A 25,562-nucleotide genomic window follows, 5' to 3' on the forward strand; every position below is an offset into this window, starting at 1 on the left:
AAAGCAATTATTAATCACAAAATGAAGGGTAAAAAAGTAATCACACAGATCAAAATACATATTCAAATTACTTTAGGTAAAGCTTTAGTATCTATCATTCAATCAACCAATTATCACTGAGTTACAACAGTCTAGGAAAAATCCACTTATCATCAGTAACCCTGGACAAGGGTAAATCGAAAGAATAAGACTAGGCTTCTTGTAGTAGTGGAGTGTATATTATATGTATGATGTTTTAGTTATCTTTTACTCACTATAGTAAACTTATATTTATATAAGATTTCAAAAATAGGCAGCACTGATGATACAGATTTATTCTTCTAAATTGATCAACACAAAAGCTGTTTAAGGTACTATAAATAAATAAATATACATATACAGTTAATGTTTGAAAACAAAACTATTCATATTACCACACATAAAATACTAAACAATATATACATATAAAGTTTACATTTCAGAATTTTAAATGTAATAAAGCATTCTTATACAATTTCAGCCCCAAAATCTACTATACAAATGCTAAAAACCTGTTCTAGAAACATTAACAGTTTATTATGACTTTCCATCAAGCATAGCAGTATTAATAATAAAAATATATCTTACTTTGAATCATGATCTAAGTAGAGTTTGTGTTCAAATAATGGCCGTTCCCTTTCTCTGTGACCATACTCTAATGCATGAACAGTGCTGGCTCTACTGTTACTCTTTTCATTCTTCTCCTGGTCATCTGACCTGAAGTGGGGAACTTCCTCCTCCCAAATGCACTTGGTTTTCTGTTAAAACAAACAGACTTGTTAATATTACTCATTATATGAGAAAAAAATAAAAAATAAAGCTTCTTTACTTGGAATAAACAAATGAAAAAAATTCTATAACCCGAATACTTTTGAAAGGTGGACCTTTCGCAAGCACTCTGGTTATAGAATTTTTATCATTTTGCATATTTGAGATGTAATTGAAATCAATTGTGGTAAATTTACTCTATACACAAGTAAACATCTTACTCAAATAAAGATCACACAATTCTCAAAACTTGCAGCAAGCAGCATAAAATACATAATTCTTCTTAAAAGTTGTCACTTTATATGTACAGGTGTCAGCACCATCTAAACATCTACACAAGACTGCATAACTTGTTATTGTTCAGTAAGGAGTAAGAAAAATATTTTTTCTCATTATCCTTTTACTTTAAAAAAAAAAACAAACAAGATCAGAATACACTTTTCTAAAAATTAAGCTTTGGTTACTATTATACTTATACATGAACCAAATTAATAAATGTGGTAAGCAAGGACTGCTATTCGTAGCCAAGTATGCTTGATACATAAATAACACAAAAATAAATTTAACTTGGTAAATTGAAATAAATTATGCCTATGCCTTTATAAAATATTTATGACAACAGATATCAATTCATCTATTACAAATATTTTTCATGAAGATTATACGCTTACACCCTGGAGAAAGTAAAATAGGAAAAAAAAACTAATTCATCATTTCCCGTTGAATTAAGAGCTTGTCTTAATACAGTTTGAACTTAGTTTAATAACCAAGTGGTATGAGTTGCAAAAAAAGTTCCTACACCATGATGCAACATATAAATGTTATAATCTAATTGTAAAACCACAACTTCAAAATCCAGGTTACAGTACATAATTTCATTCATATATATAGTAGAATCTGCACAAATTGCATGCATATAAAATCGACAGAATTAATTACTGACCTATAACAAAAGTTTGGAAGCAGACACATTTTTGGAGATGCCATGAAAATAAACATACTTGTAATCAGATGCACTGGTAATAATAACAATAAAGACAGCACTATTTAATATCTCACATACAACTGCAATCAGAAATGAATTATTTTTACTTAAACATTACCATCATCAAAGTGATCAAAATGTTCCTTAATAGCCAACTTACACGTATAAAAGAGAATAATCTTTAAACTTAGTAGAGCTACACATAGAGATGGAGAGATCATGGTTTAAGGCTATAGGGATACTTATAAAATCATGGTGAAACAGCAAAGAAAATCACCAAAGTATTCTAGAAAGACATGCTGTACTCTCTAGTATTAGAATTATTGGCTAAAGTTTTATTTTCCAAGGGGACAATAATAATACATCTAAGCTACAGTGAAGGTAGAGAACAAGGTGCTCTTCAAATCATAGTTTGTCCATGAAAATAATCAGACTTATCATCTATCGAACTTTCGTTTGATGAAAATGACAAACTATGACATCATGTAATGTAACACAACTGTGGCAATATATTCATGCAGCCTGGGATGCCCTAATAGCTAAATAAATGTTGCAAAAAAAAAAGAAAAACCAAAACTGTCATTACAGCCACAGGTGATTATTTTGATATAATGGATAAGTGGAAATAATTAGATTATAACTGTACTTGTACATCAATTATATAATTAAGTTTCATTGCTACTATGACCAATAACTGAACTATAAGTATTCATTTTACTTTTACATTCAAAAATATGTATGCTTCCAAACATTGACAGTACTGTATATGGTTTCTTTAATTACTAGAATAATTAATTACTAGAAAGACTTTTGCCTTTCTAAAGAAAGAAAAGGAATTATTATAAAAATATTATCAAAAAGAATTTTATATAAATAAAGCATAAGGAATTATTCATAAAAAATTGATTTAATAATGGGAACATATAGATTTATCTTACCTGACTAGGTGAATTTGGAGCAATTCCTTTTACTGCACTACTTCTAAACTTTTTACTCTCTGTACTATTTGATCTATATTTTTCTTGAACTTTACTGTCAGGTTCTTTTCCTTTTAACCTCTGTTTCTCTTTTGTTTTACTTTTTTGCTCAGAAGACAGAGGTAAGGTAGTTTTTGATTCACTCTTATGTTCTGATGTTTTCTCTTTTGACTTGGACTTTTTAATAGATTGTTCTTTAGTATCCTTTTCATAAACTTTTCTTCTTGAACTGACACTTAGAGCACTCTTGTGGCTGGAATATGAACAAACTGAAAGACTACTTGGACTATCACACTGCTCTACAGATTTTGGGGTTGTGTATTCCCATAAGTGATCCCCATCCAGTTGTACCTGTTTCCTATAAATAAAAAAAGAAATGATGTAAATGAAAGAAGTTTAGAAGTTTCACAGAGTAACTTTTTATGCATTATCTGTATTTTCATAAATTATCTGACTCATCAATTCAACTGATTTTTTTAGATAGAAATATAATAACCTTTAAACACAAAATATAGAAAAAATACAAGAATAACACATTATAATACACTGTTCACAAACTACCAGAATTTTATTATCTCAGCAGACCACAATGGGATCTATAGAATGTGCTGCTGCCTCCTTTCTGTAATTATTCAACCTTACCACAGACCACCTGAAGGGAATCTACAGACCACAGATTGAGAACTGCTGATCTAAATCATGTAGATTTCACAGCTACTACTACAAGAGTTGAAAGTTTAGGCTTAATATATTCAACTCAAAATATCAAGTATATTTATAGACTTACTCTGTTAATAAAAACAAAGTTATTTCATAATGCTTCTCCAAGATGTTTGAAGATATGCTCTTCATTTTAGCAAGTGAATTAGACAGTAGGCACTAATGTATTTAATGTAAAACTTGTTCACACAACCATGCCATATATTAGAAATTCCTATTTCAGAACTACAAAAAGACAATCCAACACACACAGAAATAGGAATTTTTATCCACTCTTACATACACATTATGCAAAAGCTGGAGATAAAGTTATTTCTCAAAGAATTGAACACTCCTTTTAGATGTTGTTTTTTCACAAAATTTAGTCATACATTAAAAAAAAATAGAATAAAAAATAGCTTGATTTAAGCCCCACATCCTATTTAATTTTAAACACATTTTCTCTTATTTATTAACTGAATATTGAACAAAATAACAATAATATTTATGGTAAAAAATGCCTATGGTGGAGAAGCATAGTTCATTTGGATATTGCCGACTAATATATAATGTTTATATTTTAGATATTGTAAAGTTCTATATGTTAATGTTTTGTTATATACGAAAGTACATGGAAAAAAAGAAGCTCAGCGCTATAGTTAACATTGTCAACAATAAATATTTTATTTTTGTAGTTACTAATTATTGATCTTAAAAGTTTGTTTTAAGAAAAAATTACACAATTTCCACAGTGCTCACTACATGTATCAAACCCCGATTTTCAGTGTTACAAGCCTTCAAGATTACTGCTGAGCCAGTAATAGGCTTCCTTGAAAGATTTGTTGTTGTTTTTCTATACAACAACACTTTTAGCTTATTGAAAGGAACAAGTTAAATCTGATATTTTTCTTTAACTCTGATAGAAAGAAATCTGACATAAATGTGCATGAAGGCCATTATCCTTACAGTGATGCCTGTAATATTCCAAGAGACAAACCAAGGGTAAGAGTTGTAAAAATAAAGAAGGCTTTAAGACATAGAAATCAGGAAAGTCCATGTAATTTAGAATAGTCTTGTAAATTCAGTTATTGTTCCTGATTTTTGAATCTAATAGGTATATTTACTGATTTCAAAATACAGTTGTACTGTTCAAAATCTAAAATGTTCTGTACACCTACAGAAATTTTTTTGCTTGCTTTTGAATTAAAACTACAACATTTTAAACTTTTTCTTATGATAATCATTACAGAAATAGGTGGAATAGCTAAATGGCCTCCAGTGACCCATCACTGTGTAGTCTGGTAAAATTTCTTAAAATAAGGCCCTGCTATAAAATATATGTAGTTATGGTCAAAAATTTTTATAGAACATGAAAATCAAGGACTTATTTAAATTTTTGTGCAAATGAATGTAACTGGGTTTCTGGCAGTTAAAAATTCTGATGAGTAAACATTTTTACACTTATTAACCAGTCAACTCATTTGTGTCTTATTTCATGTTGTTGTTTTTATCTTTTACACAAATAGTTGTGTAAATATCTACGTGTGGATTGTTCTAATTTGCATGGTATTTCAGACACAACTTGTGAAAATTATTCAGACCTTCTACTTTCCATGACAATTACTTTGTGTTTTGTCAAGCCAAAGTTAGAGAAGTATGCATATCTAGAACTACATCTCAATTAACTACATAAAAGATTAATGTCAGCTTATTAAATAACGTATGTTGAATTAAAATGATTATGCATAACTGCCTTTTTAAACACAACAAATTAAGACAGAAATTATTCCAACAATTATGCATATTCAAATGTGTAACATGCCACAATATCTAGCTGTCTATCTGTATCTAATCTGAACAAACCCTGTATGGAACTGTCAATAAAATAACATATCGATGTTTTAAAGGAGACAAATCCACAGAAAGTATTGTTACAAGGTATTTTGGTGCAATATTTTTTAAAAATATATTGTCAGCACATAAGGCCCAATAAAAAACATTACTTGAATTTCCTCCACTTCAACTAGAAAAGACATTGAGGGAAAAGTTTATACTTATTTTGAGCCACATTATATCAAATAATTCACTGTGAAGATGGTTTGTTTGTTTATGGCAAGCTACTGAAGCTGTCTGCTACCATCCCTAATTTTCAACTGTCAACCATAGGAAAGGCAAATGGTTATCATCACCCACTTCCAACTCTTCAGCAATAAATAGTGAGATTGATCATCACATTATAACACTCTCATGGCTGAAAGAGAAAGCATGTTTAGGCCAGGTTTTGATCCCATGATCCACAGATTGTGAGTCAAGCACCCTAACCACCAAGCCATGTCATGCCTATCAAGATAGTGCTTTTACTTATATTTTATGTGTGTATTATACTCCTATACATTCAGGTAAATTACAGTCAAATAACTGCTTGTTTCACTAAACTCTACAATGGGATAAAGTCAGTTTGGTTTGAATTTTGTGCAAAGCTACCTAAGTACTATTTGTGCTAGCTGTCCCTAATTTAGCAGTGATAAGATAAAGGGAAGACAGTTAGTCAACACCACCCACCATCAACTCTTGGGCTACTCTTTTACCAACAATTAGAGATATTGACTGTTACATTATGATGCCCCACAATTGAAAGGGCAAGCATGTTCAATGATGGGGATTCTAACCTGCAGATTGTGAGTCAAGTGCCCGAGCCATGGTAAAATCAGGAAAGAAGATGACAGAAAATTAGTTATAGAGCAGTACCTCAAAGCTGGGAGTGATTTTAACGTGTGTGTGTGTATATATTGAGAATATCTTTGAAACACAAAAAATTGACACTTAACTGCCTATATATGAAAAAACAAGGAAATTATGCATCCCAGATAAATTCTTAAATTTTCAAGGACATACCAATGGGAAATAGGACAAATAGTCAGATTACTTAGATAAATTACCAGGCCTATGTTTTCATTCTGTTACTTGTGTATTTATTTAGTAATAAGTATTAGCTGAATGTTAACTCTTCACGACAACAATCTGGATGTATAAGAGCTGGCTTCTGACGACGAGTTGAAACGAGATCAAAAATCCAAAGGGGTGAAAAAAAAACTATCCAAAATATATGACAACATTAATGGCATCAGTTTCATAAAATCAAGTTTCTTATATATGTATATAGACATGAGCATGAATATACTTCTGAAACACATTGTCATCTTTATTGTACTACAAATTAGTAAATCAGGAATTTCACAAAAATTCTAAGAGAACATACAGGTAAAAACCATCTTAAAAAGCAGACTTGTTCTTGAAACAACACTCAAGACCATCTATCTCAATGGCTAAGGCTGCTAAAATATTGATAATAGCAGAGAAGTTGATTTCCCAATTGTTCAAAATTCATCCACTTGTTCTTAATATTATTATTATTATTTATATTTTTCTTGTTTCACAAGCCTACAGAAAAAAAATTGGCTATGAATTTTTATTCAAACATGGGCAAACCTACAAAATAACTCCTGTGCAGATCATAGGACTATTTTTATGTTGATTCTTGAAAAAGGAGGAAAGATTTTATCAGTTTTTTCATCACTATTGGCCAAGTTTCTCTTCAAAGTCATTCAAGCACTGAAGCCTACAGCAAAAGTGGATAGATATACTTGCCAAAATGTATGCACAGCTACTACACAAACTCCTGTGAAGGTTGTAGGGCTATTTTTAAGTTGGTTCTTAAAAGTCAAGATTTTCACCCTCTAAAATTTTCTATGTTCTTCCTAGCTACCAACATAAGCTCTTTGAAGCCATTCAAGTATCATAGGAATGTCGAAGCCATTTAAGCACCATTATACTAATCGGAAATGCTCCATTTTATATTAGTTGGAAATACTTTGTTCTTTCAAGTAAACAATGTGTATATTTATAAGTGTCCCAAGCCATATTATGATTGATTATAGTTTTACAAGCTGCCACAGAAACAACAACTACTGAAACCTAGAGAATGATAATGAATGCAGTGTTGGGTTTGTCATAGGGTAGTTTTAACATTAATTCAAGTGCCTTTGTTTTTTCCACCTTAAAGAATTTCTCCAAGTCCTTCACTTTCTGCCATTGAAAAAAATCTGTTGTTTACTAATGTGCATTAATTGGAAAATAATTTGTGCAACTTATAGTGCACTAATTGGAAAAAACTACATTGAGGATTCATCATTTCTGGAGTTCACTGTTTTTATTGTTTCACAAGTTTGCTGATGTACTTTGTCTCTATGTGATTTCTGTGGCTATTTCAGTGAGTTTTCTAACAGTAGACGATTACCATTGTAGATTTCTCTACTCTTGTGAGTGGTGATTTAATCTACTGATTTTTGCACTTCCCTTGTTAAACATGTGTTTACATAAAACCTTTGGCACAAAACCACCTGGCAAAGTAACTAATGATTGGGTGGAAAAAAGCCAATGCAGCAGCAACCTATTGAAAACACTCAACTGAATGCATGTACATGTATCTTAAAATCTATTCTCCATACATGGACATAAAAAAAACTTGAGAAACAAGATATAATAATTGAAAATTATTAATTTAAAAAGGGAAATAGGGATCATCAAAAAAAGTACAGAAACAAGTTGAATCAAAATGCAAAGATCATATTTTCAAGCCTACAACTAGGTACTCTAAAAAATTAAACAAACTAGACTAGAAATATTGTCTACATTATTTTCTCAAGCTAAAAATCCTTACTTTGACTCCATTAAACTGGATAAGTACTGTAAACATGTTTGTTTACTGTTTTTAGAGTCCCTAGTTGTAGGCTTGAAAATATAATCTTTGCATTTTGATCTAACTTGTTTCTGTACTTTTTGACGATCCCTATTCCCCCTTTTTTAAATCAAAAAAATTTTAATTATCTTGTAAGCTTCATTATTTATCATCCAATTTAATCTTCTTGTCATTGGCTAAACTAAGATGATGTAGTTTTTTAATAACTAAATTAAAACAAATGTAGCTTTCTTTTTAATAAAAAGTGTGACTGGATGCAAAAACTAGTGATGTAAATAATAAAAACAAAGAGAGAGAAATGTTGTGTAAGTAGTCAAAATAATGTACAAAATTAATCCCTTAATGGAGAATAACAGTAATGGTGAACAAAATTCACTTGTTTATTTTAGGGCAAAGTCACATTGGGCTACCTGCTGTGTCTACAGTAGGGAATTGAACCTTGAATTGTAATGTTGTAAGTCAGTAGACTTACCACTGTCAGACCTGGCGGGCAAAATTCATTAGAAAAACAATTTAATCTCAACAATGCTTCTGGTATAGACCCTTTCAGACATGTTATGAAGGGTGTAGATATTAAGCTTTGTGGAAATTAAGTTTGTTTTTTCATAAGTAAATCTTCTCTATTATTTTTTAGGTATTATTATAATATTTACATAAATATTACAGTAATTAGCTAAACAGTTATGGCTATTTTACATGCAATGTTGTGAATTCCTTCATACAGCTGCTATAGGAAAACATTGTGAAAAAAAAACATTTTATATGGCAATTAGTCATATTTATGAACAATTTTAAAGGCCAACTATTTTCCAGTTTACATTACGACTACTTAATGATAAAGAAACATGAGTTCAGTGATGATAATGCAATGCATGATATGTATGTGAATGACTAGTTATACGATACTTGTTCTCATAAATTTGTTAAAATTGTTAAATAAACAAAAAATACTTCATATTCCATTACAATAAAAAATACACAAATTTCAGCTACAATATTTTCTTTGTGTGATAATACTATTAAATAGACTGAATCGGCTGTTAGAAATCAATCATAATTTACTTTGAAAAGTTAATTTGGTTTAAATATGTGTATTTCTATATTCCTTTATTCAATTAAGAGGTTTTCAGCATTAGTGCTTTGTAATTTTTCAATATAAGAAGGTGTTTCTGGTGTTAAAAGTTATGTAAAGTGTAGTACTGACTAAAAAGTATCTGGTGAATTACTGAAACATAACGAAATAAAAAAGAATAATTTAGATTGGTATATCATGTTTCCACCATATTCTTAACTGTAATATGATTTTAATTTTAAGAAGGAAATTAAATTTTGTCATATATTTTATATTATTATGAAATCGAAATACAAGTGTTGTGGTGCAGTTACAACTGACGATCCTCATTGTTTCCAAATCAGAATAAAACAAGATAAAATAAATGCATTATTACAAGTCAGTTGAAATTCATCAAACCATTTGCAATTCTTCTCGGAATGGATTTTTGTTATGTTTATATGATTCAAAGACGTAAGTTACTTTTACTTCCTTGTTTACTTCTACACTGAATACACTAGTTGTAATGATAGTAATACAGAACTGGATGACTATATGACAATACACAAGAGTGATGTAGCTAACCAGTACTAATGTGCACATACCAAGTTGTTATAAAAACTTGAGTGAATGTAATGGAAGAATGTATTATATCAACCACATGCTATACTGACTATATCCATTGTCAATAAGGCCTTTCGTCTAATACCAGTGTTCCTCAAGCTGACTGGGATACAACAGATATATTAGTGATCCAAATGCTATTTATATCATTAATTGCTTGAACAACATAAGAAACATGTAGATTTGGTTTGTTTTGAAAATTTGCACCATTCTACTCAACAGCAATATCTGCTAGCTGTTCCTAATGTTAAGCTGAAAGACTTAAGAGACAGAGGTAGAGTACCTAGTTGACAACAAGAATCAACTCTTGGGTTACTCTAATATTATAGTGAGATTTGACCATCACTCTTACAGCATACCCACGACCCCAAAATGTGGAGCATGATCTTGTGAAAACAGTCCATGAATCAAGATCCTTTGATTCACTATCTGAGCATGCTAACCACTCAGCCACCTGTACAAAGCATGTCATTCCACCAGCTTTGAATATTTTGCATCAACATTTGAAACATTTTCTAATCAGTTTCCCCAAAACTTCATAGGTTTGACAGGTGAAGAAAATACTAGCATTAATAACCCAGTAATTAAACAGTTATGCTAGGTAATCACTTCATCAGACTACTTTTTCAGAGAGAGAGAAGAAAAAAAAAGTTTGTTTATTTGTTAGATTTTGTACAAGTAAAGTAGTAGACTTATTATAAAAGATACACTTATTATAAAAGACACCCTCCCTCCTTTTTTTTTATTTTTGTGTCCAGTCTTTAGCGTGCTGGACTGCGAACCTAAGGCTGCATTAATGGAAAAAAAATATTGCTCTCAGCACTTTGGAGCTGTTGGTGTATTAAAGAGTTATGGTCAAATTCCACTTTTCAGTCTTACAAGAGTAGCTCAAGAGTTGGCAGTGGGTAATGTTGACCAGCTCCCTTTAATTTAGGCTATCACTTCAAAAATATGGATGGTTAGTGTAGGACTGTTTATATAATTTCACTTTAAGATGGGCATAAGTATTACTCAACCAAGCCTTAAAATACAGTTAAAAAGAGTAATATAGTAACATTCCATTATTTTTTTCTGATATAGCTCGGAACTCCTCGGGTGATGTCAGAAAATGATCTGCTTGGGTGATCGTAAATTACTATTTCTTAAATCAATCTTTTCAATAATATCACACTTTTGTTATTTCACTTATGACCAAATTAAGCCAAATATAATTACTTTATGCCTATATAAGCTTAAAACTCATGCTTAGAAAAAAACAGTTATTGTATCTTGTATTACTATGAGCTGCTGTTTTTGTGTCATATTAGATGTAAATATATAAGTATATAGAACATTGTTTCTAACTGCCATAATTTTCTAGCAGCATTTCTTCTCCCTTCACATCTTCTCAGTCATCTCTTTAGCAAGAGTACTGTTTAGTAATTTAAACTTCAGAACATCACTGTGATTTATGGATGTACAGTGAACAATTTACCACTTCACTATGAATGTCGGAATCTTGTTATATAACTTAAGTTCTTGAATTTCAAATAACATTTAGAATTTCAGCTGGAGTGTGAGGACTTTCATATCTTATCCTAACTTAAAAATAAGAAAAAAATTTGCAATCAATATCTTTGAATTCACTTTAGTTCAAAATTAGTTAAAAGTGAAGTTTAAGTATAATTCCCATTACGCTTTTAAGTTTTTCTGTACAGGTGTATGAATAAAGCAATTAAATTACATTTTTATGTTAAGATCTGGACTTATATTTGTCAAAACATTATTTCATGATCTCATTTTAAATTATCTCCTTGTAGGTAAAATGCAATAATTCAACATCTTCCAAATATAATACTTACTAACAACTACAACTCTAAACCTTTCCAGAGAACAAAACAATTTAGTTAAGAATAAAACAGGTTCAAACAAACCTTCTGACACTGACAGGTTAAAAAATGTAACATTTTCAAAGCAAAAATCTTAAACAAACAAAATATAAACTGAAGAAAATATAAGTTACAAATTAACTTTTAATGACAAAAATTAACTTTCATTAATTTCTAATGAATAAAAGAGATGCTTTAACAGATTAATTTTGAATAATATACTGATCACCAAATTTGTAAAGCTCTAAATTAGATTTTTAATGAATAATTTAACAGTCAAAATAAGAATTACATAAAATTCTTAGAGGTATAAAATTACATACCCTGTAGCTTGTGGTTCTGGGAACTCAACAGTTGTTGAAGCAGACATTTTGTGTTTTTTTCCATTTTCTACCTTATTTTCTTCAGCCCTTCGTTTGTGTGGTTTACTTGCAAGTTGCAAGCTTTTTTTCTTCTTTTTCTTCACTGGTGATACACTTTCTGAAACTGGGTTTGAAAAAATAGAAGTCCTGTTAGAATCCTGTTTAATTTCTTTCAAATGTTCCCTTGGAGAAGGTCTGATAGGATCTTGTGATTTAACTTTACCTGGTTGTTCAAGAGATTTAGTTCTGTCTATTGGAGGATAATCAGGCACTCTGTTGATAAGGGCTAGGTCTATACTTACAAAAACACAAGGAATGGCATTTTCTTTGAGCTCTTTATGAGCCTTAGGTGTGCTCCCATTACGTATAGGTGACAGAAGTTTGGGTGGATCCATTTTGACAGGAGTATCATCATTAAACTTTGTAAGGCTAGTTGGCACACGATCAGTCCAACTGGGTGGTAAATGCCTCTCGCTGTCCAAACAGATATTCCTGCATGATGAATCTCCTCTGGCGACTCTATTGATCACATCAGTTATATGAGAGGAACTTGAACATTTTTTAGGAAAAATTGGACTATCTTTAGATCTGACCTTTTCTGGACATTTACTGGACATGCTAAGAGATTCAGTGGAAGATGTTTTGGAGGACAAAGTATGACTTGTTTTCTTGACATTCTTTCTTACTCTTGGTAAACTACCTTGGAATGTATCTAATTCACTTTCCTCGGAACTAGAAGTGTCAGACACAATTGGTTTAGATTTGATTTTTGAGGCAGTCTTTTTCTCAAACTTTTCTGCTTTATGACTGTCACAAGGTTTCTTTTCTAAGTGAGCACTTTCTGGTTTTACGACCAAATGATCATTTGAACTCTTTCTATCCTCAGAAGTCTTACGGACCTTTTCTTCTTTTTTAGAACCACTTTTACTGCTATGACCATAAGAAATATGTTTCTTTAAAGTTTCGTTGCTTTTTACGGGCTTTCTGTTATCACTTTTTTTTCTCACTTTTTCCTGACCAGAATTTACTAAAAGTGAATGAGATTCAACATTATTTGAGCTCTTATTCCCATCAGATCTGTGACATGATGAGACATAAACAGAAGATTTGCTGGATTGTATGCATTTAGACACAGTCACTGTTGTACAATCAGCCTTCAGGGCAGTTGAGCTAGACACCTCAGGTGTAGAATAAATGCTGGCACAATACTGATCATACACTTTCTTTGTATTTTCCTTAAGCTCTGCTGCATCCTGTTTCTTCTCTTTATTCCCTAAATTTATCTTTATTTTAACATTCTGCAGCTGCTCAGGAAAATAATTTCTAATCTCTCTGTCCTCTTCATCATCTTCTGACCATGCGAGATCTTGATCAAAGCTCTTTTGATCTTGTCCTCTACTCTTTTGATCCTCTCTGTCAATCAGATGCCTACCCCACAATTCATCTTCAGATTCTACCTGTTCTTCTTGTCTTGGTATAGGAGATGATGGAACAGGGGAGAGCAAAGCCTGGACCTCATGACTTAAAGGCAAGGCCCCAGAATCAAAATCCATCAAATGAGGACTTGGACTGAAAAAAAAAAAAGAAGAAAATGTAAAAACAATATCTATTAAATACTGCTTAATAGTAAGCTATATTTATAAGACCAATAATGCTTGATTCATCTTAATGAAGAATAACACATATATTTAAGATGAAATTAAAAAAATATTCTAGCGTTTAAGTTTATACTTATAATTTTATTTATTCTCAGCTTTAAACATCATATCTGATACCATTAATACAATCCTGAAGATAAATGTAATGATCTTGTAAGAATTCCTGGTATCTAATGTACTTTCACGGTCTCACAAACTGCTATTCCTTGTAAAATTGATAGGACTACCTACCAGATTATACACATTAGAGCTAACCTTTGAAATCCTCTCCTCCTAGCAGTGAACATTTTAGTACTTATGAATGATGACTAATACTTGCGTTTAGTAAGTGATCATAAACAAAATATATATGTGTTTGATAAACAGGATTTAAATAATACACATGTTCAAACTTGGATGTATTCCTCAAGACAACTTGGATTTTTTTTTTTTAGTTACCTGTGACATGCCTCCTGAAAGAGGAAAAATTTCTTTACAGAAGTATTACCAAGATGTAAGATGATAGAGCACAGAGCCCAGTTAATTTTCCAAACATGATAACACCAATGATATCATCACCACATAATAATGCTGACATAAAGGTAATATAATTCAAAGGTTTCTAAGTCTATCTTTTTCATTTTGAATAAGTTAACTCTATTATTAAAAATGAATAATAACAAAAAATGGTTAACAAAAAATGAATAATAAAGTTCACTTGGTTATTACTTGGAATGGGTTCAGAAGAAGAAAAAAGTTTTTATTTTTGTTTCAAAATAACCAAGTTTAATATATAAATTGCAAATGTTATGCCTCTAGAATTTTTTGTTTTATATACACTTTAGTCTGTTACGCATAAGAAATGAAAATGAATGTACATAACAACTAGTTCATCAAAATAACATGGCTCATACAACTATTAAAACATGTTTAACACTGTTGTAATATAGTGCCTATAATGCATTTCTTCATTGATCAGGTTCTTATAAGTTAATTTCTGAAAATAATACAAAGCCCAGTCCATGTATTGATAACAAATTAATTTATTTTATCTTTAATGCTTGCTACAAGCTACTATCCCTTGTACATAGTTGTAGGCCTAATTTCAAATATAACATTTCCACTTTCAAACAGATTTAACACATTGATAACAATTAACTTTACTCAATCAATTTTGTCTTGACCAACAACTACAAAATCTTTCACACCCTGAATACTTCAATAAATTCCAATCACTACTCAATAACTTTTCAATAAATACTTTACTGACCAACTGGAACTAGCTAACTGCTAACCTCAACTTAATAACAATGTAACAATTTTGATGTACATAACTTGTATAATTTTTCCTCTTCAAACTTCTTATGTGTATTGGTTATGGCAAATAGTGATTATTTCTTAAGTGGTTAAAACAAATATTTTTCTCAGAAGTTTTATTACAGTAATAAGAAGAAGTTTTTCTTCAGACATAAAGTCAGTGATTTTCTTTTCCTAAATAAGTTATAACAAGCAAGAATTACTTATACCAACATTATTTGTGACTGAAAACTGCTAATTTGTAATTTAAATCTTTTTTAAAGATAACAAAACTATCCTATATAATGCTAACTTTTTGACTCCAAAGATTTTAGTTCACAAACATATTAGGCATTGAACTGCCACACAGGTATGATTTTCCATAAAGTTATCAAGCTCCCAGCTTCGAGTACTATACTAATAAATATTTAAGATAAAAATATGTAAAAGATCCAACCACTTAATTTCTTATACTACTAAACTCTAGGCTTATTTTAAAAAATATGACTACAACAAAATGCACTACAAGCAGTCTGGAGCTTCCACTGAAAACTTATAAAAACCTTAAAGATCTGATTAAATCTTGAGATTACTTTTCCTGTATGATTTTCAATTAAGCATTGTGCAGTTAGCTGTTATCCTATCAACCTTGTGGTAGATGAGAACTACCAGCATAAGTTCCCTTAATTACAGACTTTACAGCTGCTTAGTGATGAAAGTAGGCCAAAAGAAGACAACACACATACACACACACTCTCAACCAATTAAAAAATTCTTAATTTTTTGGTAATTATGCATTATTGAACAAAAATAAAGTACAGTTTATCAAACTTATACACATAATATGAATATTCAAAATACCATCCTCAGGTTATATTCTCAACAGCACATTCATAAGCACTGAATAACACACTCCAGTATGACACACACATCAAAACTGTCATTAGTGCCCACTCAATTTATCCATCAAAATAAAGTGAAACTAGAATATTTAAAGAAAGTGGAACAGCAGAGCAGTAATACTGGTTTTCACTGCAATGCTTACAACACTATACATACAAAGTTTTAAAACAAGATCACCTACAAGTGAAATTCATCGTCATAAGACCAATTTTTCCACATCCCAGCATCTCTGTATTACAGTTTCTCACGAAGAATAGGGTACAACATAATCTACAAGCCCTATCCATTCTATCCATCTTGTAACTCACTAACTTTTACCACCATGCTTTAGTATAATCACAAATTAAACTTTTCAGGGCCTTATCTACATGTTTCTTTTTTCCATTTCTTTATGACTCTATCATACATGCTTTTTTTTCATTTTAATCTTTCTTAGTGATGCACGTCTATCATTTGTCTAATACTGAATAAAAGACAGAATTATTTCTTCCATAAAAGGCTCATTCTACAACAACTCACCTCTGTAAATAATCCTTGATATCATTGTTGGAGAATTTTCCAAGAATACAGTTGACAGAATCTTCATCAGCTAAGTCCATGGTGATGTTCTGGCTGTTGTTCAGTATGAGGTGTTGCTCTTCATGATTGATCGAATTAAACTCTTTTAGTGGTGCTAAAGCAGGTGTGCTTTTCTTTTCCACAAAGTTGGCAAGTCCCCAGCTTTGAGTACTAAACTACAGATATTAGAGATAAAATAAAAAGTTACCAAAATTATTTGCTTAGATCTAATGTAGAAATCACAGAACCCTTCATTTTGACCTAATAAGACTTAGACTTTATCTCATTTAAAGAATAAAAATCACTCAAATAAAAGACCCTGCTATACATACAAAATTTAGGCTGTTGGAGAAATAGAATGCAGTTTACACAAAGGTGTGAATTCCCAAAACAAAAACTACAAGTTCACTAGTTCTGTTAAAACAGACTATAATTTCAGAACATACAGTAACCCATGATAGGAATGAAAATTTTGATGAAACCTGCACTTATTTACTGTAACTGCATCAGGTAACAAAATTGTAGTGAACAGAAAAGGGTAAAGTGGGGTTTGCAGTTCAGAACATGTATTAGCAAAAGCATGAGTACTAATAAATATGCTACCCTGTGTTATGCAACAAACCCCTTACCATCAACAGTTGTGATATGCAGCTAGTGAGTAATTCCAAGCACCAGTAACCTGGCAGAATTGATGGCACAAAAGTTTGGGATTATTCTGGCTTACTGCTCATTAATAATATCCTTTTTTAATCAAGACTGTAGAACTTACAGTAACTACTTGAAGGACAATTGAAAAGTCATTATTATAGAAGCATATCCTCTCTTCCCCCAGGAAAGAAAATATAGCTGGGTTGATGCAATCTAATACTGAGAGGCAAAACTGAATTCTTAACGTAGTCAACATATGATCATATTTCCAACATGCAAAATATGGTTGGGTTGATGCAATTTGATACTCAGGCAAAACTACACTTTCAAGCAGGTCAAAATGTGATCGTCTTTCCAATGTGCAATAATATATTTCTTACAAATGAAAGACGAGAGAAAAAGTTAACTGAAATGTGGCAGCTACTTTTTGTTTTCAATAAAGTAGGTCAACGGTAAGTGCATTATTAAAAACTATACCAATATAGAAGCTTTAAATGTCAACTTGATAAATTTGTAATAAGTTTTAAATGTTTTTAAAACAAGGGAAAACAAGCTTTTGAAAGCATCAGACAAGAAAGATTATGTATTTTCTTTAACTTAGACATAAATTATCCAAAACAAAGTCAAGTCAAGTAAAACTGTGTTTCAATTTGTTTGTGTAAATTTTAATTCCTGAACTGTACACACATTAAATGCTCTAAAATAACCCCCAAAGCAATACTGTACATTGAGTATTTATGCCTCCATGCTATTAAATATTTGTATTTTTGAAAGATATTCAATTAATCTATTTGACCCAAAATAAAAACTTTAGTCCTAAGTTTGATAAAATTATTTCATTCATGTTAAGTCTGATAAAATAGTGTTAAAAAAGACACCATGTAAACTCACTTTATTAGGCAAACTTGGTCTCACAGACAACTAGATTATTGACAATTTTGAAAATTACAATGAAATTGTAGTGCTAAAACTGTATGTATTTACAGAATTACTTAAGAGTTGAGCAAGCTACTGAATAATTCCTTAATCTAAACTGAGTGAAATGGGAGTTTATCAGAACACAAGTTCAGATATCATTCGTCAAAATTACCTAAAAGTCAGTGAAAGGTGTCACAGAAATAGGTCCTGCTTTAAAAAACTAAGGTCTGTTGTAATTTCTTTTGATTCAATGTAAATGAAATGTTCATTATCTTTAAAACTATATTAAAATATAAAAAATCAATTTTACTCAAAATCTTTGATGCTCATAAAAAAAAATCCAGTCTCCTTGAAACTTTTACAACTTATGAAATTTTACGAATATTTTAATCTTAGTGAAACATAATATTAAGAAACTGATAAAATTTTTCATATTCCAGTCTTTACCATACCACTGTCTGTCACCTTCAATATAATTATCAAAATAGAAATGCTAATGATGCAATTTGCTTACTATCCCCCCTTCTCATCCAAGCCAGTTAAAACAACAGAATTAAAATCTGTAGCAGTTTTTCATTGTGACAATTTATCACAGATCACATATATTACCAGTCTAGGCCTTATGTTGCTTTAAATTAATATCTCATGACTGTTTTACAAAGCATTTTAATCAATGCTTTGAGTCTTATACTCCATTTTGCCTGATAAGTTCTTGAAAATTCTTGCTTGCAGTATATTACAACAACAAACAGAATGTTATTAAAACAGAATCTATGTACATTTCTAACTAGCTAAAAACAAAATTTTACAAAATAATGAACTTGAATGTTAAATAACTTTATTGAAGGGCAGCAGACCATATATTTGAAAGAAAGGGTGTTTAGGTAAAACTGGGGAATTTTGATTCAATATCTAAGGAGCAGGTTGAAATATCTTTGAAAAACATAACACAAACAAGTATCCAACAATTATTTTGTCCCCAGTCCTATGTTATCACTCCTCACAGTCAATTAATTTGTAGATAAATTCCCTAAAGCTCCTGTTATGAAACATCAATATAGTATTTACATTTTAAAAATCATATTGCTTTTTCCTAGTGCTAACGACATCACTGACACTTCCTACTAGTCAGTCTAGATTTGTATAGATATCAATTATACATATGTGTGTAGTGACAATGTTATTTACTGAAGACATCACTGACACTTTCTACTAGTCAGTCTAGATGTGTATAGATATCAATTACACATATGTGTGTACTGACATTATATTAGTTATTGAAGACATCACTGACACTTCCTACTAGTCAGTTTAGATTTGTATAGATATCAATTATACATGTGTGTGTAGTGACATAATGTTATTTACTGAAGACATCACTGACACTTCCTACTAGTCAGTCTAGATTTGTATAGATATCAATTATACATATGTGTGTAGTAACATAATATTATTTACTGAAGACATCACTGACATCTCCTACTGGTCATTCTGGATTTGTTGAGATTGATATATAGACAACCAGGTTGATCAGTAGGAAGTGTTAGCGATGTCTTAAGTAATATTACATCAATATATCGATATCAATATGTGTGTGTGTGTGTGTTTACAGTGTTTACTGTCAAGTTTCACAAGCTTAAATGTTAAAGTTCACAAATGAATCTCAAATAAAACTTTTCATTACAAGTTAGTTTTATAAAACTACAGTGGTAGTTCTTATCAGCATACTTTCTATGTTCACAAACTGAAGAGGAGACTGGCAGGGTTAGAAAGCAAAAACTAACATTAACTTTTATTGAGAATTCTCACAAACTGAAAATACTTTCTCTTGCTGACAAATATCATAAAGTAATAATAATAAACACTGACAGGTTACACAAGGTGAAGATGATAGAATCCTTTACTAGCAAATATAATAAACTAATAATTATACAAGTTAGAATATCTGAAGATAGCAGTCACCTTCACTGTTGTACCTCCAATGTATAACAATACTATATTACAGAACTTGGTTAAGTCCCACAAGTTAAACTCAAGAACAGATGTTAATGAAAATATAAGCTAAGCACTGACAAGTAACACAACCTGAAGTTGATACCTTTTCTGGTGATTCTGGAGAAACCCTTCCGCTCACATTGCTTTCCTCAGAGTCTGAGCCAGAGCTGCTGTTATCAGAATCACTTGAACTGTTTTCTGAACTAGATGACATGGCTTCCAATGGGGACGGTGGGTAAAGAATTTCACTGCTAGCTGACCTGGAAATGAAAATTAATGTATAGAAACTAAAAAGTTCAAAATTCATTTGAACTTGAGCCATTTTCTAATATAGTGTAGGCAGATCACAAAATAACTCGTACACTTGAACTTTAATGAATAATACAACAGATATCCCACTTTGCACCTGATATCTCATCTTTCACCAATCAATTGACAACAGATGATAACAATATGGTATAATATTAATTTAATTATTCTTACAAACCAATATAATCATTTTAAAAGCTTGCAATCATTTCTTGCAACACATCTGGACAATCATTATAATGAACACATTTGTCTATACATGCTTTAGTTAATAAATCTAGAACACTGTACACATACTGGGATGGTTTATTTCTTAATAACTTGTCACTAATTATACCATTTGATGGTTGCATCTATTAAAAGTTCTATATGTCCAAGTTAGCAATGACAGGAAGAGAGAGTACTTTTAAGAAATTTTAACTGGTGAGGCAAACTTCACGATAATTCTTATTCATTATGTAGCCTTGATTGTAACTGCAATTTGTAAGAAATTCTGTGAACTGGTATATAATTTACAGTTTGTAAAGAGTGGAAAGATTTTCAATAGTGAATTGACAGTCCAAATGGCAACTGCAATCAGTGATCAGATGTTCATTCAAATGACCAACTGGAAAACAGTTTTTTTTTCCATGACAAACTTGTGAATCTGGGACCACGAGCTCTAGATGTCTTGTATCTTTCTAAACTATAAGCACTGGTGAGGCAAAATAAGTCACCAGTTGATGCCCTGCAAGTAGTATTTGTGTATAACACTATCAATTAGTGATTAAAACTTATTTCAAAGCTATTCTTTGTTATCATATCAATATTATAATATTTATAAACAAAACAAGACAACAACTAAATACAAACTTCCTTTGAAACAAACGTTTTCCACTCAAAAAAAAATTATCACTTAATAATGTCAATAAAGAGGCCAAAATCACTAGTTAAAATGTGGGGCAAGCTCCTACATTGGAACATGTTGCTCTCAGAAACAAAACCACCAGGTCTGAAATTCCTCAGGAATACAAACAGTTTTCAGAAAGAAAATTGCTAGTGATGATGTGGGGCTGTAACTCCCACAGGGACACAAACTGTTAGATGTTACAAATGATACTTTTTAAACTGAATATCATTTGAGGAATGTAAATACATTGTTTATTGAAGTGATATACAGTAATTAACTGTTCACGAGAAGGAGAGCAACGAGGTTACACTAATGATTTTCTTGTCCATACTTTTCCGGAATTTTACGCTTTGTCACTGAATTATTACGTAACTAAGAAGTGCTGTTGTAAAAAGGACTGTTGTTACTAAAATCAGTGGTGTTATTACACGTCCGGTAACTAAAGCGTGTAAGCAACTTTGGCCAGAGAAGGGTTAGAAATTGTTCAAATCCAATAAAAGAAAAAAGGAGATTTATCATCATGAACATAACATTTTTAATCTTGTAGCACTATTTTTATTAAATCATGGAGTGTTTCAATGGTGGGGGGGGGGAGAAGGGTTCTCGTACAAACTTAGTTTATATGCACATATTTTTGAAACTATTTTTATTAAATCATGGAGTGTTTCAATGTGGGGGAGAGAAGGGTTCTCATACAACCTTAGTTTATAAGCATATATTTTTTTTTCGTTATTTTTATTAAATCCTGAAGTGTTTCAATGCAAAGGAGAGAAGGGTTCTCGTACTACCTTAATTTATAAGCACATATTTTTGAAGCTATTTTTATTAAATCATGAAGTGTTTCAATGCAGGGGGAGAGAAGGGTTCTTGTACAACCTTAGTTTATGAGCATATATTTTTGAAGTTATGCTTGAAATTATCACGAATGTAACAAACTACATGTGACAAAGACGTCAGAATTTCCATGTTTACTCTCTCTCTCTCTCTCTTTTGAATGAAATGGGTTGCTTGAGTGCCCTTAAGTTACTAGAAAACAAAGATGTTAGAGCAGGTAAATAAGTCCATTTTAAAGCATGAGGTGTCGTGGCAGTTATGATGCAACCCATTGTTTTTTTTTTTTTGTAAAATTAACTAACAATAACTTAAACCAACTTCTAACATTAGTTCAATACTTTCATTATATGTCTTTATATTTGTATTTTTTATATTTGTACAAAGCCAAAAGTGATATGAAATATAGTATTATCAGACTTCTGGCAACTAGCTCTCTGTAGTATAAGGAACTTTTGAAGAACTAATCAAGTTTTGAATGTTTTGTAACTTCCATCTATGATTTTATTATGCCTGTAAGTAATGTGACATTTTTGGTATTCATTAAACTTCATAAAGAAGTACATGACATTACTTTAAATGGATGAAACAAACTTCATTTACAAGTTAGTACCATGAGAAAATAATATAATCCACACACACACACACATAAATATAAAACCATTGTAACAATGTGTGTATTTAATGATCATTTATATCTCTGTACGCTTGACTCATCACTCAGCTAGTATTTGTAAATATTTTAACATTTGTGAAATGAAGTGGGCCAGTCATAAATCAAGGGAATGAAGTGATTGACAACTACGTATGACTATGCAACAGCAAAATCCCTCCCTATTCTCATCCAACGACATAATTATTTTCTTCTCATCCAACAAAATAATTCTTCCCTTCTTATTTTTCACCCATTAATATTTAATACAGTAGATACGCTAACGCCGAAAAAAAAGGGTAAGAATGGGGGCAATTACTTTCAAACCGTTACATGCCCTGCTTAAAACGTCACGCGGAACTCTAAGCATAAAAGAATAACATAAATTACTAAGTTTCGCGAACTAGAACCCACCATAATCTTAATTATCCAGTGATAGCTCTTCTATTAACCGCATGAAAACCATTTTATCTCAAAGAAAAGCTACCAGCTGTTATAAATCCATCCAAGTGAACCATTAGATAGGCACTATGCGGATGATGTACTACGGGCTTTTCATTGTTGAATTCTTTTACTAAAAGTGTCAAAAGCGTGATTATGACTTATAAGGTCGCTATACATTCGAAATCGTTTTTGTGCTACATGTGTGTGCTGTTTTTGTGCCACAACGTGTGTGTGTTGTTTTTCGCAGGTTCAATATCCATACTTCAATTTGTATATTATACTACAAATGAATCAATAGATAAAGCAATTTCACGCAAAATACCTGCATGCGTGTGTCCTTGTATAATGTATCTTATTTCTGTTTACTTAAATAATTTCGCATTTACAAACGAATACGCCCTCTAACAAAACTATAAGCAACCATACTTTATTTGGGTGTTTAGAATATAACATACTTAATGTACAAACGAAATACATGTCAAATTCCCAAGCCTAAAAAGCCTTGCGACAATGGAAAACTATGCACGTGTTTGGAAATACTTAACATGTTTCAGCCACCTGACGACTGAAACAAACAAACAAACAAACATTCCCTCAAGCGTCTTGAATCTAAGACAATGGAAAACTCTGCACGTGTTTGGGGGGTATTTAAGATGATTCAAGTACCTGACGTTTGGAACTTCACACACCTGTTATGGTTTTCAAGAAATGGTTCAGGGAAAACCTACACATAAAGAACATCAGGAGTAAACCTAAACGCCATAAAGTTTTGAGACTCTATCAAACATATTATCATTCTGAAGTTGAAGTTTCTGGTCAATGTGGTCACCAAAAAAAAGAAAAAACGAATGAGTCTGATTTCATTTGATTTCGCTCGCACTCGTTTTCTTCCATGGATCATCGTAACAAAAAGGCGTGATTGTTGTTCAACACAAAGCTACACAATGGACTTTATGTGTGCTCTGCTCACTGCGTGTATAAAAACCCGAATTTTAAGTTTTAAGCCCTCAGACTTACCGCTAAGTCATCGGGGGTTACAAAAAATTATATGTCAATCGTACTTTTACTCCTAGATCTGTTGGAAATGAAAGATGAGGAAAAAAAAAAAAGTCAGTAAGCTATATCTTATTTATGACTGTCAAATTTATTCATCTAAATATGGAACAAAACTTCGATCTTCTAAAGGAGTAGTTTTTCACTCCTTTATCATTTTTATTACGACAATCTTTGTCAACCATATACAAAACCAAGGTAAGTTAATTAACGTATGCTCAATATGAAATATGCCAATGTAGTAGTGTAAGTTTTTCAAACTTATTCATGTTGAGTCATCGCTCAGCGTGGACGTTTAGCAAGACATAACCACATAACTAGTTCTATAAAACAATTATTGCACTCGTGAAGAACAAAAGCCTACCCCCCCCCCAAATCCCAAACAATACATATTAAACAATAACTTACAAAAACAAACCCCCGAAATATTTATTTCTATCAGTTTGCACGTATTTTAAAATTTCGGCTGGAAGTTAATACTGTACTGCACCAAACATTCTGTTCCGTAACAACATATTATCTTAATTTGTGTTATTTACAGACTTACTTCAACTCATAAACATTACTTATCAGTAATCCCGAGTCAGATTGAGGAAAAGGAAAGGTAGTGACAAAAATGATATTAAAAGCAGCATTATGTTGAATTCTGCAGAATTTCTCAGGTAATCATCAATAGAACTGTGGAAATAAAGCCAACATATTATCTTAATTTGTGTTATTTGTAGACTTACTTCAACTCATAAACATCACTTATCAGTAATCCCGAGTCAGATTGAGGAAAAGGAAAGGTAGTGACAAAAATGATATTAAAAGCAGCATTATGTTGAATTCTGCAGAATTTCTCAGGTAATCATCAATAGAACTGTGGAAATAAAGCGTGTCTTTTCGTGTGGTTTTAACAACCGACCTCTTTCTACAACCGCGCAATTGCAGAAGTAAAACCTATCCAGACGAGCAAATATCAAGTGTGTTTTTCCACAACCACTACCACGGAAATGAGAACGATTACCACTGCCTGCTTAAGGAAGTACACATCTCATCCTAAAGCTCTCATAAAAGGCACAGAAAGAAAAGAAAAACTGCTGCGGTAACAACCTGTATGAATACACAGAAATGCAACTGTCGGAGTCTTTTATCTCCCACAGCATATACAGAGTTACTTCCAACCCCAGAAAATCTTGAAACCCTCAGTGCGCGAAGCCTCAAGCATCACAGTTGCAGGCACTTGGGTGGTCCCTCCGTGGGTCAGTCACTACATAGGAAACTCTCCTTTCTATTGTAATATATATATATATATATATATATATATATATAATAA

General features: G+C 31.4%; 1 protein-coding gene across 1 annotated transcript in view; it reads right to left on the bottom strand.

Moving 5' to 3' along the window:
• LOC106460180 (AF4/FMR2 family member 4-like) overlaps window positions 1-25,562 on the bottom strand; it is a 174,629-nt gene that overhangs the window by 8,707 nt on the left and 140,360 nt on the right. The window contains exons 10-14 of the mRNA XM_013919867.2: window positions 20,170-20,326; window positions 16,467-16,681; window positions 12,073-13,680; window positions 2,710-3,106; window positions 607-776 (exon numbers count right to left, since the gene is read on the bottom strand). Of these exons, the coding sequence (XP_013775321.1) occupies window positions 607-776; window positions 2,710-3,106; window positions 12,073-13,680; window positions 16,467-16,681; window positions 20,170-20,326 (2,547 nt within the window). The remainder of the gene's footprint in view (window positions 1-606; window positions 777-2,709; window positions 3,107-12,072; window positions 13,681-16,466; window positions 16,682-20,169; window positions 20,327-25,562) is intronic.

Source organism: Limulus polyphemus, unplaced genomic scaffold, assembly GCF_000517525.1.
Source record: "Limulus polyphemus unplaced genomic scaffold, Limulus_polyphemus-2.1.2 Scaffold724, whole genome shotgun sequence".
Lineage (NCBI taxonomy): Eukaryota > Metazoa > Arthropoda > Merostomata > Xiphosura > Limulidae > Limulus > Limulus polyphemus.